The sequence below is a fragment of the Callorhinchus milii genome, unplaced genomic scaffold (genome assembly GCF_018977255.1).
Source record: "Callorhinchus milii isolate IMCB2004 unplaced genomic scaffold, IMCB_Cmil_1.0 Scaffold3, whole genome shotgun sequence".
NCBI lineage: Eukaryota > Metazoa > Chordata > Chondrichthyes > Chimaeriformes > Callorhinchidae > Callorhinchus > Callorhinchus milii.
In genome coordinates, this window is record NW_024704744.1 from 88,298,730 (window position 1) to 88,312,860 (window position 14,131).

Sequence of the window (14,131 nt, forward strand, 5' to 3'; positions counted from 1 at the left end):
GGAGAGGTATGACCTAAACCACTCAAGGACAGGACCTTGAAGGTTGAGGTGGGAGGACAAGTGGTGGAGGAGGATAGCGTGGTCGACCGTATCGAATGCGGCCGATAGGTCGAGGAGACAAAGGGAGCCCTGGTCACAGATGGTCAGGATGTCATTGGTGACCTTGACCAGGGCAGTTTCTGTGCTATGGGCAGCACGGAAACCCGACTGAAGGGGTTCGAATAATGAATGGTTGGAGAGGAAAGAGCGCAGCTGGGAGGCGACAACTCGTTCCAGGACCTTGGACAGGAAGGGGAGGTTGGAGATGGGCCGGTAGCTTGATAGCTGCGACGCATCAAGGGAGGGTTTTTTCAAGGTGGGAGTGATGGTGGCAGTTTTTAAGGGAATGGGAACAGAGCCAGAGGAGAGGGACAGGTTGACGATGTCTGTGATATGTGGGGCAAGGAGGTGGAGCTGGGAGATAAGGAGTGGAGTGGGGATGGGGTCAAGGGAGCAGGTGGTGGGTTTCAGGATAGGATGAGTTTGGTGACAGAGGGTGGGGAAACTTTGGAGCATTGGAGGGAATTCCTGAGATTGTACAGAATAGTTATTTGTTCTGAACCAGGAAAAAAGAACTAGGGTCATGATATGAACTAAGAAAATCTTAAGCTGAATGAAACTTGAGGACTAATACTTGACAGTTAAATTAATTTCATTTGATATATAATTGGTTATTCACTTCGGGACCACATCACTCCCACCCTCGCTCGCCTCCACTGGCTCCCCATCCCCCAGAGGATCGATTTCAAGATCCTCATCCTCACCTACAAGGCCATTCACGGCCTTGCTCCCTCCTACCTCTCTGACCTACTTTCCCCCTACCTACCTGCCCGTACCCTCCGTTCCTCTGGCTCCGGTCTGCTCCACATCCCCCGCCCAACCGCCCTACCATCAGTGGCCGGGCCTTCAGCCTCTCAGCCCCTAGGCATGGGAACTCTATCCCCCAGTGCCTTCGCCTTGCCTCCTCCCTTTCCTCCTTCAAGGCCGGTCTCAAAACCTTTCTCTTTGACCGAGCCTTTGACTCCCCTCTCGACTCTCTACCCCCTCCTCGCTCCCTCCCTTCCCTCCCCTCACCCTGACCATCTTCCCCCCAAGGCTCGGGTCCTGACCCAACTGTCCAGCGCCTTGGGACGTCCTCCTGACGTGAAAGGCACTCTATAAATGGAATCTTGTTGTTGTTGTTGTTGTTGCTGTTTGTAGGAAATTGTTGTGCACAAATTGGATGCCGTATTTGCTTGCAAAATACATAGTAATTCCACATTACAGCATATTCTGTGAAGCACTTTGAGACATCCTCCTGATATGAAAGGTGTTCTATCAAATGCAACGATTATTATTTATTATTTATGGGATACACTGTTACTTAATCTCTTGAATGCATTCTTGGTTGAAGTGCTCAAGTTTCTGATTCAGTAAGTAATAGATAAAATAACAATCCTTGCATTTGGTATATAGTACTGTCTTTCTTGTTGGGAGGATATCTCAAATAGCTTCACACAATTTACTGTAAAGTGCAATGTGTCTCTATTCTTGCGGGTGAATGTGGCAGCCAATTTGCACACAGCAAATATCCTTCAAACAGCTATGCAGTGAATGATCAATTTCATTTTGGGGGATTGTTGGCCAGGTAATCTGGAGAAGTTCCCTTTTATGTAAATTTGCTATCAAGGAGGCAAAAGAAAAGATGCATGTATGCAGACTTAAAATGGGAATGAGCTAGATAAGCTCAATGTATTATTCTTATGTTGTGCAAGGGTTGAGTACTTTAGTTCCTATGTACTGTGAATTAACAAAGATGTAAGTACATTAATCATGCATCAAGCAACCATCTCATTTGCTTTCCTGAGTATGATTGTGAGTAATTGAAGTAGGAGAATTTTACCATCATTGTCTTTTAATAATATGTAAAGCTTGAGCTTTAGTTTCTTCTTTCTCTATGGAACAAATCCAGTGAGGCACTCAAGGATAACTTTAATCAACCTAAATCTTTAATGTGGAATAGGTTCATAACAATTGTCTACATCATTCTTTTTCTGTCTCGTACAATTATGCATACAAGACAGTAGACATAGACAGATACTTTCCTTAATGGAAAGACAATAGGTTTGGCATTCTGAAAAGATTACATCGAATGGACTAAAGGCCCTTTTTATCCCAAACTCCCCTGTGTTCTCAAGAGACCAACAGATTTCAGCACCATAATCAGAAGTGTTCCAATTAATCAAAGCATTTCACAAGATTTATTGTAAGTTGTAGTAACTGTGTAGGTGAATGTAGTAGCCAATTTAGCAGACAGAACCTCAGTATAACATCTCATCTGAAGGACAGCACCTCCAACAATGCAGCACACCCCCAGCACTGCATTGCCACATCAGCATAGACCATACCCTGGGTTCCAAGTCCTGATGTGAAGCTTGACTTATGACTCCGAGGCAAGAATGCTACCACCTGAGCCAGGTTGACACTTTGGATGTGTGAAAGTTGTTGATGTTTGAAAGACTCCATGTTACTGTCTAGTCATGTAAAGCATCAATACAATATATAGATTATATTCATAATTTAGCAAAATGTCTTACAATAGCATACCAACAATAATGTCATGGAGTAGGTGTCAAGAGCAACAGATTACTTTGGTTAACAATTTATCCACAGGCATGGGGTTAACTTCCACATGTATTCAGATGACACCCAACTCTTATCTCTTTGCCATCATCCTCGACTCCAGAACTACTGCTGTCCTGACAGATTGTCTGTCAGACATCAAGTCCTGGATGAGAGCCAACTTTCTCTCCAGTTGAATGTTGACAAGATGGAGGCACTCCTACTTGGTCCCTATCAGCACCTCCTCACTTCAGGTGTTGATAGCATCATTATTCATGGATGCATGCTACACCTTGCTGAACCAGTATGGAATCTTGGTGTCTTGTTTGACTGTCAAATGTCCTTTAAACGCCACATCCATGCCATGAACTATCCTACCTTCCCCCATCTCCACAACATTGCCTGCCTCCACCATTACCTCTCTTCTTAGGCCATCGAAACCTTCTCCATGCTTTCATCATAACCAAGCTTGACCGTGCTAACTTCCTGCTTGCCGACCTTCCCAACTCTTCCCTCCACAGGATGCAGATTATTCAGAACTCTGCAGCTTGTGGCCTCTCCTGCACCAAGCTCCATGAGCCAATTTACACCCATCCTTGCTCAGCTTCACTGGCTCCCCATCAACAAGAGGATTGAGTTTAAAATCCTCCTCCTACCTCAAACTCTTACACACTACCTCTGTAACTTCCTAAAACCTTACCAATCTTCCCGCTTCCTTTGCTCAGCGGGCACTGGCCTGTTCCATGTCCTCAGGCCTTCAACCTTCCTACTCCCACTCTCTGGAACTCCATCTCGGAATCCATTCGCCTTATCCCCTCGCTTGCCTCCTTCAAGGCCCACCTACAACAACAACAACAACAACAACAAGATTCCATTTATAAAGCGCCTTTCACGTCAGGAGGATGTCCCAAGGCGCTGCACAGTTGGGTCAGGACCCGAGCAGGGGGAAATGGTCAGGGTGAGGGGAGGGAAGGGAGGGAGCGAGGAGGGGGGAAATGGTCAGGGTGAGGGGAGGGAAGGGAGGGAGCGAGGAGGGGGAAGAGAGTCGAGAGGGGAGCTGAAGGCTCGGTCAAAGAGAAAGGTTTTGAGACCGGCCTTGAAGGAGGAGAGGGAGGAGCGGCGAAGGCACTGGGGGATGGAGTTCCAGAGCCTGGGGGCTGAGAGGCTGAAGGCCCGACCACCGATGGTAGGGCGGTTGGGGCGGGTGATGTGGAGCAGACCGGAGCCAGAGGAACGGAGGGTACGGGCAGGTAGGTAGGGGGATAGTAGGTCAGAGAGGTAGGAGGGAGCGAGGCCGTGAATGGCCTTGTAGGTGAGGATGAGGATCTTGAAATCAATCCTCTGGGGGATGGGGAGCCAGTGGAGGCGAGCGAGGGTGGGAGTGATGTGGTCCCGAAGCCTGGTGCGGGACAGTACACGAGCTGCAGAGTTCTGAATGACCTGCAGCTTGTGGAGGGAGGTGCCGGGAAGGCCGGCGAGGAGAGAGTTCCCATAGTCCAGCCTTGAGGTGACAAAGGCGTGGACCAGGGTTTCAGCAGCGTGAGGGGTGAGGTAGTGCCGTAGGCTGACGATGTTCCGGAGGTGATGGAAGGCGGTGCCAGTTGTGGTGCGGATGTGAGGGAGAAAGGACAGCTCAGGGTCGAACAAAACGCCGAGGTTCCTGACTGGCTTTGAGAGGTGGAGAGTGCAGCCTTGGATGCTGATGGTGTCAGCGCCTGAGGTGCGGAGGCGCTGACGTGAGCCAATCAGGAGGGCCTCGGTTTTTCGCACGTTGAGCTGAAGAAAGTTGTCTCTCGTCCAAGACTCGATGTCAGACACCTAAATATTTTCCTCAGCTCGGGTACAAACCCTTGACTTTCCAGTGGCTTGAGACGTCATCCCGACATGAAGGGTGCTATGTAAATGCAATTGTTATTTTTGTTGTTTGGTTGGACCATTGCTACAAATAATGAAAATCTTTATTAGCATTTTAATAGCACACCATGAAAAGACCAAATTATGCATAGAGCTAGATTGAAACAAAAAGCATTAAATATTGAAGTTGTTAATGTGAAACAAAATGTGTTGCTATGACATTTTCATAATTTGTAACATTAACATCCTTCAATATGCAGTATCCCTTTGGTAATGGTTTGGGTGGATAGATTTTGTTCTTCAGAGTATCTTTCTTGCCCCACAGGATACAATGAAGTATTGCATTGTAAGAACAGTATTATAAGCCTTTATATATGTTTTGGGACTATAGATAAAGCTCACTGAAAAAGAGTAAGTCGTCACTGATACTAGTAATGTACCATTTCCAACACTCCATTTCTGTGGCTGATGCAAGGAAAGACACTAGTGACACCTAGGGATAGAAATATTGTGCTACAAAAAAGACTTGTTTTTTATTGTTTAACAACATAATAATAATCCTTGCATTTGATATAGCGCTTTTCACGTCTTCTAGCATCTCAAAGCGCTTCACAGAATATACTGTAAAGTGAATTGACTGTATATTTGTGGGCGAAATGTGGCAGCCAAATTGCGCACAGCAGTGTCCCACAAACAGTCGTGGATTGAAGTGACCAATTTATTATTGTTTTTTTCTTGAGGGATTATTATTAGGCATGTGCAGTAAGGAAACTTGTCCAAGGTTTCGCCCTGATGGGAATCGAACCCAGGTCTCTTGCTTGAGAGTCGAGTACTCTAACCACTGAGCTACAGGACTCCACGGTAAAACAAAACTACAAAGAAAGCATAATTTCACCATGCATAGATCTTTTGCTCTCAACTAATCAGGTTGATCTCAAATAGTTTCTTCACAAGTATATTCAACACTAGATTGTTACTAAAACAAATTTCTGCGTTTTCTCAGTAAAATATCGCCCTCAGCACCTGCTCTTTAGAGCTTTAAAAGTCATTTATAACTTAATTTTGACCTCCTCTTCCTCATAATAATAATCCTTACATTTGATATAGCGCCTTGTCACGTCATTGAGACGTCTCAAAGCATTTCACAGAATATACTGTAAGGTGAATTGACTGTGTTTAGGGGCAAAACATGGCAGCAATATATATACATACACACACAACACATATATATAATAATTTATATATATATATACGTAATGTATAGATAAGCCCGCAATGTAGACTTTTATTATTTCAAGTTTTTAGTTAACAAACAACTAAAAGTACAATGCAGATTTAATCCAAAGATAGCATTATTCAGCAATTTCCACTCAGTAGACTTGAAATGTGAATGCAAATATAACAAGCGTTTATATTTATATAGCGCCTTTCATGCCTTTGGGTTGTCTCAAAGTGTTTCACACAGCTGACTGGGGGAGGGGAGGTGGGTGGATGATGTACAAAAGTAAGGTTTAATGATAGATCACATAATATATTTTGAGTCTCCACACAAGGTGTCTGTATAATTGCTACACATGTGGATTCTGGCCCAAGTGTGAGAAAGTTGTAGAATTATTAGATGTAAAGGCCTAGAATGTGTGTAAAAAAAAAAGAATTTTATAACCAGGATCAGTAATGCCAAAAATTATATAAGTTATTGCTAATGATGAGTAAAGGACATCTTCATTGGATGTGGGCCAAAATGCTCACCAATGACTGAAATCTAAAGCCAACAGGATTCTGCAGTCCTATCATGCATCTTTATTTCTCCTTACTCTCCACGCCCACCTCCCCCCCACCTCCCCACCAACCTGCCTACCCCCTACAACCACACATATACACACACACAAATACACACATGTTGGGTTATATTCTACGTTTACAAGATTTACTTTTCCATTTACGCTCATTTTTGTTTTTTGTCAAAGTGTAGAATGTCACACTTAGGAGTCGATTGCACAGGAGGTTTGTAATGAAATACAGTATCACAGTAATCCAACATCTGAGATGGGAAACTGCGGGGAAATAATTAGCATTTTTGCCCATTGTAATGCAAATTTCTTTTTTTGGTGGATCATAAAAAAATATAATCCTTGAAAAAGGGAAAAATATGTCAGATGCATTTCCCACAACTGATCATTTTGTGCTGCAATAAACAGCAGATAAGAGTCACAATAAATGTGGGGAAAGAAGTAGAATTTGTATTGTGAAGTGTTTGCCTGATTCTGTGTGGAGGTACACTATTAATGGTGTTTGCCTACAGTCACTTTACAGCAAATCCATGAAGCATTTTGAGACATCCTTTGGACATTAACAAATGCAAAGATTATTATTTTATTATTTCCTGTATTTATAGAATTTTTTTTAATAAAGATTCAATTATCCTTTATTTTCTCCTCCTCTCTTACACAGCTATCCAAGCTATGCACCAATGCCCTTCCCTGAGGATGGACAATTTGCTTAATGGCCCCTAACACTCTGCAAGTGACTACTTAGATATATGCAACAGCCATCACCCTTCAATTTTCCTCCCTGTGGAAGTGCTTGTCCTCTCTTCATTGCTTTCCCCTGGTGTCACAATTGAGATTTGAACATGTTGAGTTGAGAATCGTGGACCAAAACTTGCATCCTACAGTGCTGCTTTATGGGGTATTGCAAATGCCTACATACTGTAATATTATTCTCTTAACTACCCTGGGTTTGTAAAGTAGAAAGCCTATCATCCTTCAAGGATATTCAGCCATACTCATTCATTCATGCTGTGGACTTGGTAAATTAATAACAAAATAACATGATGGAATTTAGCAGTAAATGGATGAGCAATAAAAAAGCAAGTTGCAATGTGCAGTCCACCTATTTGGTACTCATTGAGAGGTGGCACCAGGATCTTTTAAAAGAAAGATCACTTACTTAATTGAAATGTTGGTATTTAGCACTCCACAGAAAGTTTGCTTTGAAGATCGCTAAAAGTTCTTATCTACACACTAACAAGACAGTACTCTAGATGTAGGCCATCAAAAATGGTATCTACCTTTGTTGTATATAGTTTAGATGAAACTAAGGGGCACCAAATATACTTTTAGTGAAAGTTGTAGCTTTCACTGAAAGTACAATGTATACACACATCATCTAATTCAAAGGAACCAGACTATCAAACTCTAAATTGGGCCAATTTGGAAATTTCTCAACAGTGATCCAATTAGGTCGAATTAGGAATTGAATCCAAATTGCTGCTTGTTCCTATTTGGTCAATGATTGAAAATCACTGAACTATTTATAAAAACAATAATAATCCTTACATTTGATATAGAGCCTTATCACGTCATCGACATCTCAAAGTGCTTCACAAGACCTTAAAGTGGATTGACTGTACAATGTGTGGGTGAAACCCAACAGCCAGTTTGCACACAGCAATGTCCCACAAACAGCCATGGAGTGAGTGATAATTTTTTTTACTTGGGTGATTATTGGCCAGGATACAAGGAGAAACTCCCCTTTCTTTTGGAATAAAGCCATGGGATCTTTAATGCCCTAAAAAGATGGACCTGAAAGATGAACCTCGATTTAATGTCTCATTTGAAGGATGGCACCTCCGACAATGCAGTGATCCCCCAGCACTGCATTTGGAGTGTCATCTTAGATTAGGTGATTCCAAGTCTCGATGTGTAGCTTGAACCCCTAACCCCACAACCTTCTGACTCTGAGACGAGTGTGCTACCATTCATAGAATCATACAGCACAGAAAGAGGCCATTCAGCCCATCGTGTCTGTCTTGGCTCTTCGAAAAGAACTTTCAAATCAATCCCACTCCCCCGCTCTCTCCCCATAGCCCTGCAAACTTGTCCTCCCCAAATAATTATCTACTTCTCCCTTAAAATCTGTTATCGAATCGGCTTCCACCACCTTTTCAGGCAATGCATTCCAGATCCGAACTCGTATGTGAAAAAATTTCTCCTCACCTCCCCTCTGTTTCTTTTAACAATTGTGCCAGGCTGACACACAATTTAATTGCTGTGCTGTCACGTTTCCTAGCACTCTTATGAGATGCTCATTCTATCTACAGTACACCAGATACATGCTTAGAAGTAATATTACAGCATCGCAATCAAATATATTCAGTCAGCTCTGAACCAGCAGAGAGGTTGGCATTCGCAGATCCGATATATTTTTGATTAAATAAAATATGAATGAGCTAGCCTTAAGTGAGCTTACAGTTTTGATACTTACCAGCAATCTTCTTAGGAATTTTGCTCCAGTGTGGATAGAACAGTGATACTGAAGTTGTAATGTTTTATCATTTTTGCATGAAAATAAATGTGCTTTATAATACTACTATGTGTGGGACGTCACAGCCAAGGAAGCTTTTGACCTGGTTGCCCAAAAGGAACTTTAGCAGACGTTATAGTTACCCTGTCCTCAAACACCTCCATTTCAACACTCGTCAAAACCATGTTATAATTAAAACCTTGATTTTAATATATAACAAAATTTGGTCACTCAATCCACAACTGTTTGTGGGACACTGCTGTGCACAATTGGCTGCCAAGTTTTGCCCACAAAGTATATACAGTTAATTCACTTCACAATATATTCTGTGAAGCGCTTTGAGATGTCTCAACGATGTGATAAGGCGCTGTATCAAATACAAGGATTGTATACTGCAGTGGGACCTCAGGGCAGGAAGTGAGTCTGTGGCTTCTTAAGGAGATGCTGATGGTCCCATCTCTCTCTTGGTGCTGGTGCTGGGCTGAGGAGGGTGGCGACTCTGGCCTGACCCAAGGAGCATGAGGCCTCGACCACATAGGTTGGTTAATGGCACAGGGTAGGATTGTGAGCACGTGGGTCTGTAGGAGACCAGGTGCCTGCATCCCTCCATGGTTGTTAATAATAATGTTTGCATTTGATAAAGCACCTTATCATGACGTTGAGTCATCTCAAAGCACTTCAAGGAATACATTGTGAATGTGAATTGACTGTATATTTTGTCGGGGCAATGCGGCAGCTATTGAGCAGAGCAGTGTCCCACAAGAGTCGTGGATTGAGTGACCAAATTATTTCTTTTTTATTATTATTATTACTTCCGGAAAGCGATCAGCTAAACAACTAACAACCAGGTTCCAACTTGCTGCTAGGTAAACCGAGGCGTGTGGAGTGAGGAAACTTACCTAAGGTTTTACCCTGCCTGGGAATCGAACCCGGGTCCCCTCGCTTGCGAGGCGAACGCTCTAACCACTAAGCTACAGGGCTGCTCGCTGTTGTATTGCTGTTGTGAGACCTGTCCCGATCCCCAGATGAAACCTGGGTTATAGTTAGAATCTGCTTGGTTTGGGGTTTGTGGGGGACGTCTGCGTTACAATACAAACCAAGAATAAATTGGCGTAATAAATAAAACTAATTGTGCTGAGTAAGAATCCAGGGCAGCCAGGGTAACCATCTGTCCCGTTGTCTCTGCAGTCATTCACAATGAAGCATCAATGTCAAAGTGCAAGTTTATGATAATAATAATCCTTGCTTTTGATATAGAACTATTATGTCAAAGCATCTCAAAGCACTTCACAGGGAATTGCTGTCAATTTGTGGCAAATGCGGTACCCATTTTGAGCACAGCAAGATTCCACATACAGTGTGCAGTGAATGACCAAATCATCTGGAGGATGGCTGCCCTGGACGCCATAGGAAACTCCCCTTTTCTTTTCAAAACTTGATTTATTTTCAAATAGTGAGTGCCATCTCAGTGTCTCCCATCCAAAGATTGACACCTTTGACAATGCACCTCTACTCTAGCACTGGAGTGTCAGCCTAGACGAGAAACGCAAGTCCTAACATTGGGTTTGAACCCACAGTCTTTTAATCCAGACACGGTTGTGCGACCAATTTAATCAATCTGACACTTGCTGCAGGTTTTAGTCATTTATGCTTGCAACATGGATGTCACAAGACTGACATTATTGTTAATTAATTTGTGTTATGTTTGTGGGATACTGCTGTACTCAATTGAGTGCTGTGTTTTGCCCACAAAATATACAGTCAATTCATATTACAGCATATTCTGTGAAGCACTTTGGCGAGTCTCAATGATGCGATAAGGCGCTATATCAAATGCAGGATTATTACTACAATTGGGTACTTGGAAATTGGGAGAGAAAGAACTGGAGAAATTGTTCTGTGGTACTAATAGGCTAGAGATATTTACATTGGTAACTTGTTTTTTGAAAATAATAATAATAATAATAATAATCCTTGCATTTGATATAGCGCTTTTCACGTCAGGAGGACGTCCCAAAGCGCTTCACAGAATATACTGTAAAGTGAATTGACTGTATATTTGTGGGCGAACGCGGCAGCCAATTGCGCACAGCAATGTCCCACAAACAGTCGTAGATTGAAAATGACCAATTTATTATTTTTTGTTTTGGAGGGATTATTATTAGGTGTGTGGAGTAAGGAAACTTGCCCAAGGTTTCGCCCTGACCTGCCTGGAATTGAACTCGGGTCTCTCGCTTGCAAAGCGAGTGCTCTAACCACTGAGCTACAGGACTCCACACATGTCATTAGTCTGCATGCTAATTTTAGGGCTGTAACGTGAGCAACAAATAAATGATAAAAACAAGTTACTGGTTGGGTATTGGAAAACATTTTAAACTAGCATTTATCGCACCTTAAATTAGCAACACAGGTTGCCAGCTGTAATCTACAATATCCCAGTTTGAATCCTGGGATTTTCAGTAGTCAGTAACTGACAAGGTTTTGTGGGTCAAACTGACATTCAGTAAGAGTCTCAAATACACATACCAACAAATGATTTCATTAGTGACCCTTCGAGCAAGTCAAACTCAGAAATCACAATAAGCAACAGTAATTGAGACGTTTTGACATTGTAGATGCTCTATCAAATGAAAATATATTCCACAATAATAATTGTTATAGAAACTGACTAGAAAGAAAAAAGACACATTTGCTATTAACAAAAATATCCCCTCCCCGTAAAATAAAATGGAGTTCAACAACGAGTCGATCGGCATCTGAAAGAGAAAATGTAAATTAAAGTTTTAAGACTTGACCTCTCAAGATTGGGATGAAAGGGTATGCTTTTTGGGGGATTCCTGAGACTTTTTTTTAGCTTTTGTTATAATTAAAAATGTGCATGTATAGTTTTGTTTATGAATTAAAATACCCCTTGTAGGCATTCTGAAAGATACAATGACTACAAAACAAATCCTGTAAAGCATTTTGAGGTCTTTCCACTATATCAAGGATTATTATATTGTACAGGGTGACCAAAACGTTGTGATAACATTTATGTTAATAATAATTATTTTATTTCTTCAAAGAGAGTGTTCAGTGCATAAAAAATCAAAATCTGTTAAATAAACTACTGTTTAAAAATAATACTGGAAAGATGACTTCCCTGTACATCCACACATGCACAACAACGGATAATGACATTTTCCATGAGTGTTTTAGCTGGAATGACCTGCTCAATCTCTCTGATATTGTCCTACTGCGTCATTATTGATTGTGGCCAATTTTGATAAACTAGTGACTTCAATAATTCTACTACTAATAATGATCCTTAATAATAATAATAATCCTTGCATTTGATATAGCGCTTTTCACGTCGGGAGGACGTCCCAAAGCGCTTCACAGAACACACCAAAAAGTGAATTGACTGCATATTTGTGGGCGAATGCAGCAGCCAATTGCGCACAGCAATGTCCCACAAACAGTCGTAGATTGAAAATGACCAATTTATTATTGTTTTTTTTGGAGGGATTATTATTAGGCTTCTGGAGTAAGAAAACTTGCCCAAGGTTTCGCCCTGCCTGGAATTGAACTCAGGTTTCTCACTTGCAAAGCGAGTGCTCTTACCACTGAGCTACAGGACTCACCTCTGATAATTCAGCACTCACTAGATGTTTCACTAGACTGTTATTCTCGACTATTAATCTCAAGAACCAATATTGGGCTTTGAGCTCAGAACTTTCTCACCCAGAAGTGAGGGAGGAGCAATTCAACTGAGCCACACTCAGCGTAATCAAAAAGTAATCGGGGACAGGCAGTGAGATCATAGATTGCAGGCCGATAAGTTTGGGATACGTTTTGGGTTATTTCTTGTTTGCTTTAACGTCTCTGTACCACAGGGCACAAAGCGACATATTCCCAACCACCACTTCACTCAGCTTTTCACTCCTCTCTCAGGCTCGAGACCTCACCTCTGGCCTCACCCAAACAATCATGTAGTAAAATGTGCCTCAATAGCACCCCTAATTTTCCACAAACCGCGGCAAATTCACCCCGCAATTTTTGGCAAATATTTTTCCCGCAGTTTTCTATTGGCTGGACATTGCTGATGTGCAATCATTCGCCTACAGAGTATAGAATTGGTACACGTTACCATGATGTACTATGGAGCACTTTGAGACATCCTCCCGACTTGAAAGTCGCTTGTCCAAATTATAGCAAGAATTATTAGGAATTGCAAACCTAGATATATATAATAATCCTTGCATTTGATGAAGCGCCTTATCATGTCTTCGACACGTTTCAAAGCGCTTCACAGGATGTACTGTAAAGGGAATTGACTGTATATTTATATATATATGTGTGTAGGTTTATGAATCCTGAGTTTAAAATGCGGACTAATTATCAGTGTGGTCATTCGTGGGAAGGATGGTATGATGAATCTGTAGGGAGGAGAGTGGGTAAGACTCTCAGCTGCTGCTGATGGTGTGTGGAGCTGAGGGAGAAGCCGGGCTCTGGTTGCCAAGCGACCGCTTCTGCGTGTGTTTCTGACAGCTCATTGCTGTGGAAGCTGAGCCAGGCGACACCGCTCAGCCCAGACCAGCTCAGCCCAGACCAGACCAGCCCAGACCAGCTCAGCCAGACCAGCTCAGACCAGACCAGCTCAGACCAGACCAGCTCAGCTCAGACCAGCTCAGCCCAGACCAGACCAGACCAGACCAGCTCAGCCCAGACCAGACCAGCCCAGACCAGCTCAGACCAGCTCAGCCCAGACCAGCTCAGACCAGACCAGCTCAGCTCAGACCAGCTCAGCCCAGCCCAGACCAGCTCAGCTCAGCCCAGACCAGACCAGACCAGCTCAGCCCAGACCAGCTCAGACCAGACCAGCTCAGCTCAGACCAGCTCAGCCCAGCCCAGACCAGCCCAGCTCAGACCAGCCCAGCTCAGACCATCTCAGCCCAGACCAGCCCAGCAGGATTGTCCTTTGCTGTCTCTCTCTCTCTCTCTCTCTGCCTTCAGCTCACAGTAACTTGACACCGTTGTTACACTTCGGTATCCATTGAGTTCCTCCCCTCCACCATCCACTCCCAGTCTCAACCTCTTACACCCTAATGCTCTCCCCCCCTGTGCTTGTGTTTACAGGCCATATGGCATTGTGGTGTAAGCAGCTTACTTAATGAGGGCTAAGGTGCTGCAGCAATGCCAAACTAGGGTAAGGGCAAGGTAGGAATAATACGTGGACTTTTCTGTGTCTTTTTATGTATTTCTCGTAGAGGTTGGCTTAACATAACATGTATTTAACTTGCACTGAGCGAATACTATGGGAAGTACACAGTTTATAAGCAATAAGCACTCT

General features: G+C 42.9%; 1 protein-coding gene across 1 annotated transcript in view; it reads left to right on the plus strand.

Annotated features, from left to right (window-relative positions):
- Window positions 1–12,929: 12,929 nt before the first annotated feature.
- The window catches only part of ush2a (Usher syndrome 2A (autosomal recessive, mild)), a 370,702-nt gene continuing 369,500 nt past the window's right edge, over window positions 12,930–14,131 (plus strand). The window contains exons 1-3 of the mRNA XM_042333157.1: window positions 12,930–12,934; window positions 13,330–13,566; window positions 13,918–13,935. Of these exons, the coding sequence (XP_042189091.1) occupies window positions 12,930–12,934; window positions 13,330–13,566; window positions 13,918–13,935 (260 nt within the window). The remainder of the gene's footprint in view (window positions 12,935–13,329; window positions 13,567–13,917; window positions 13,936–14,131) is intronic.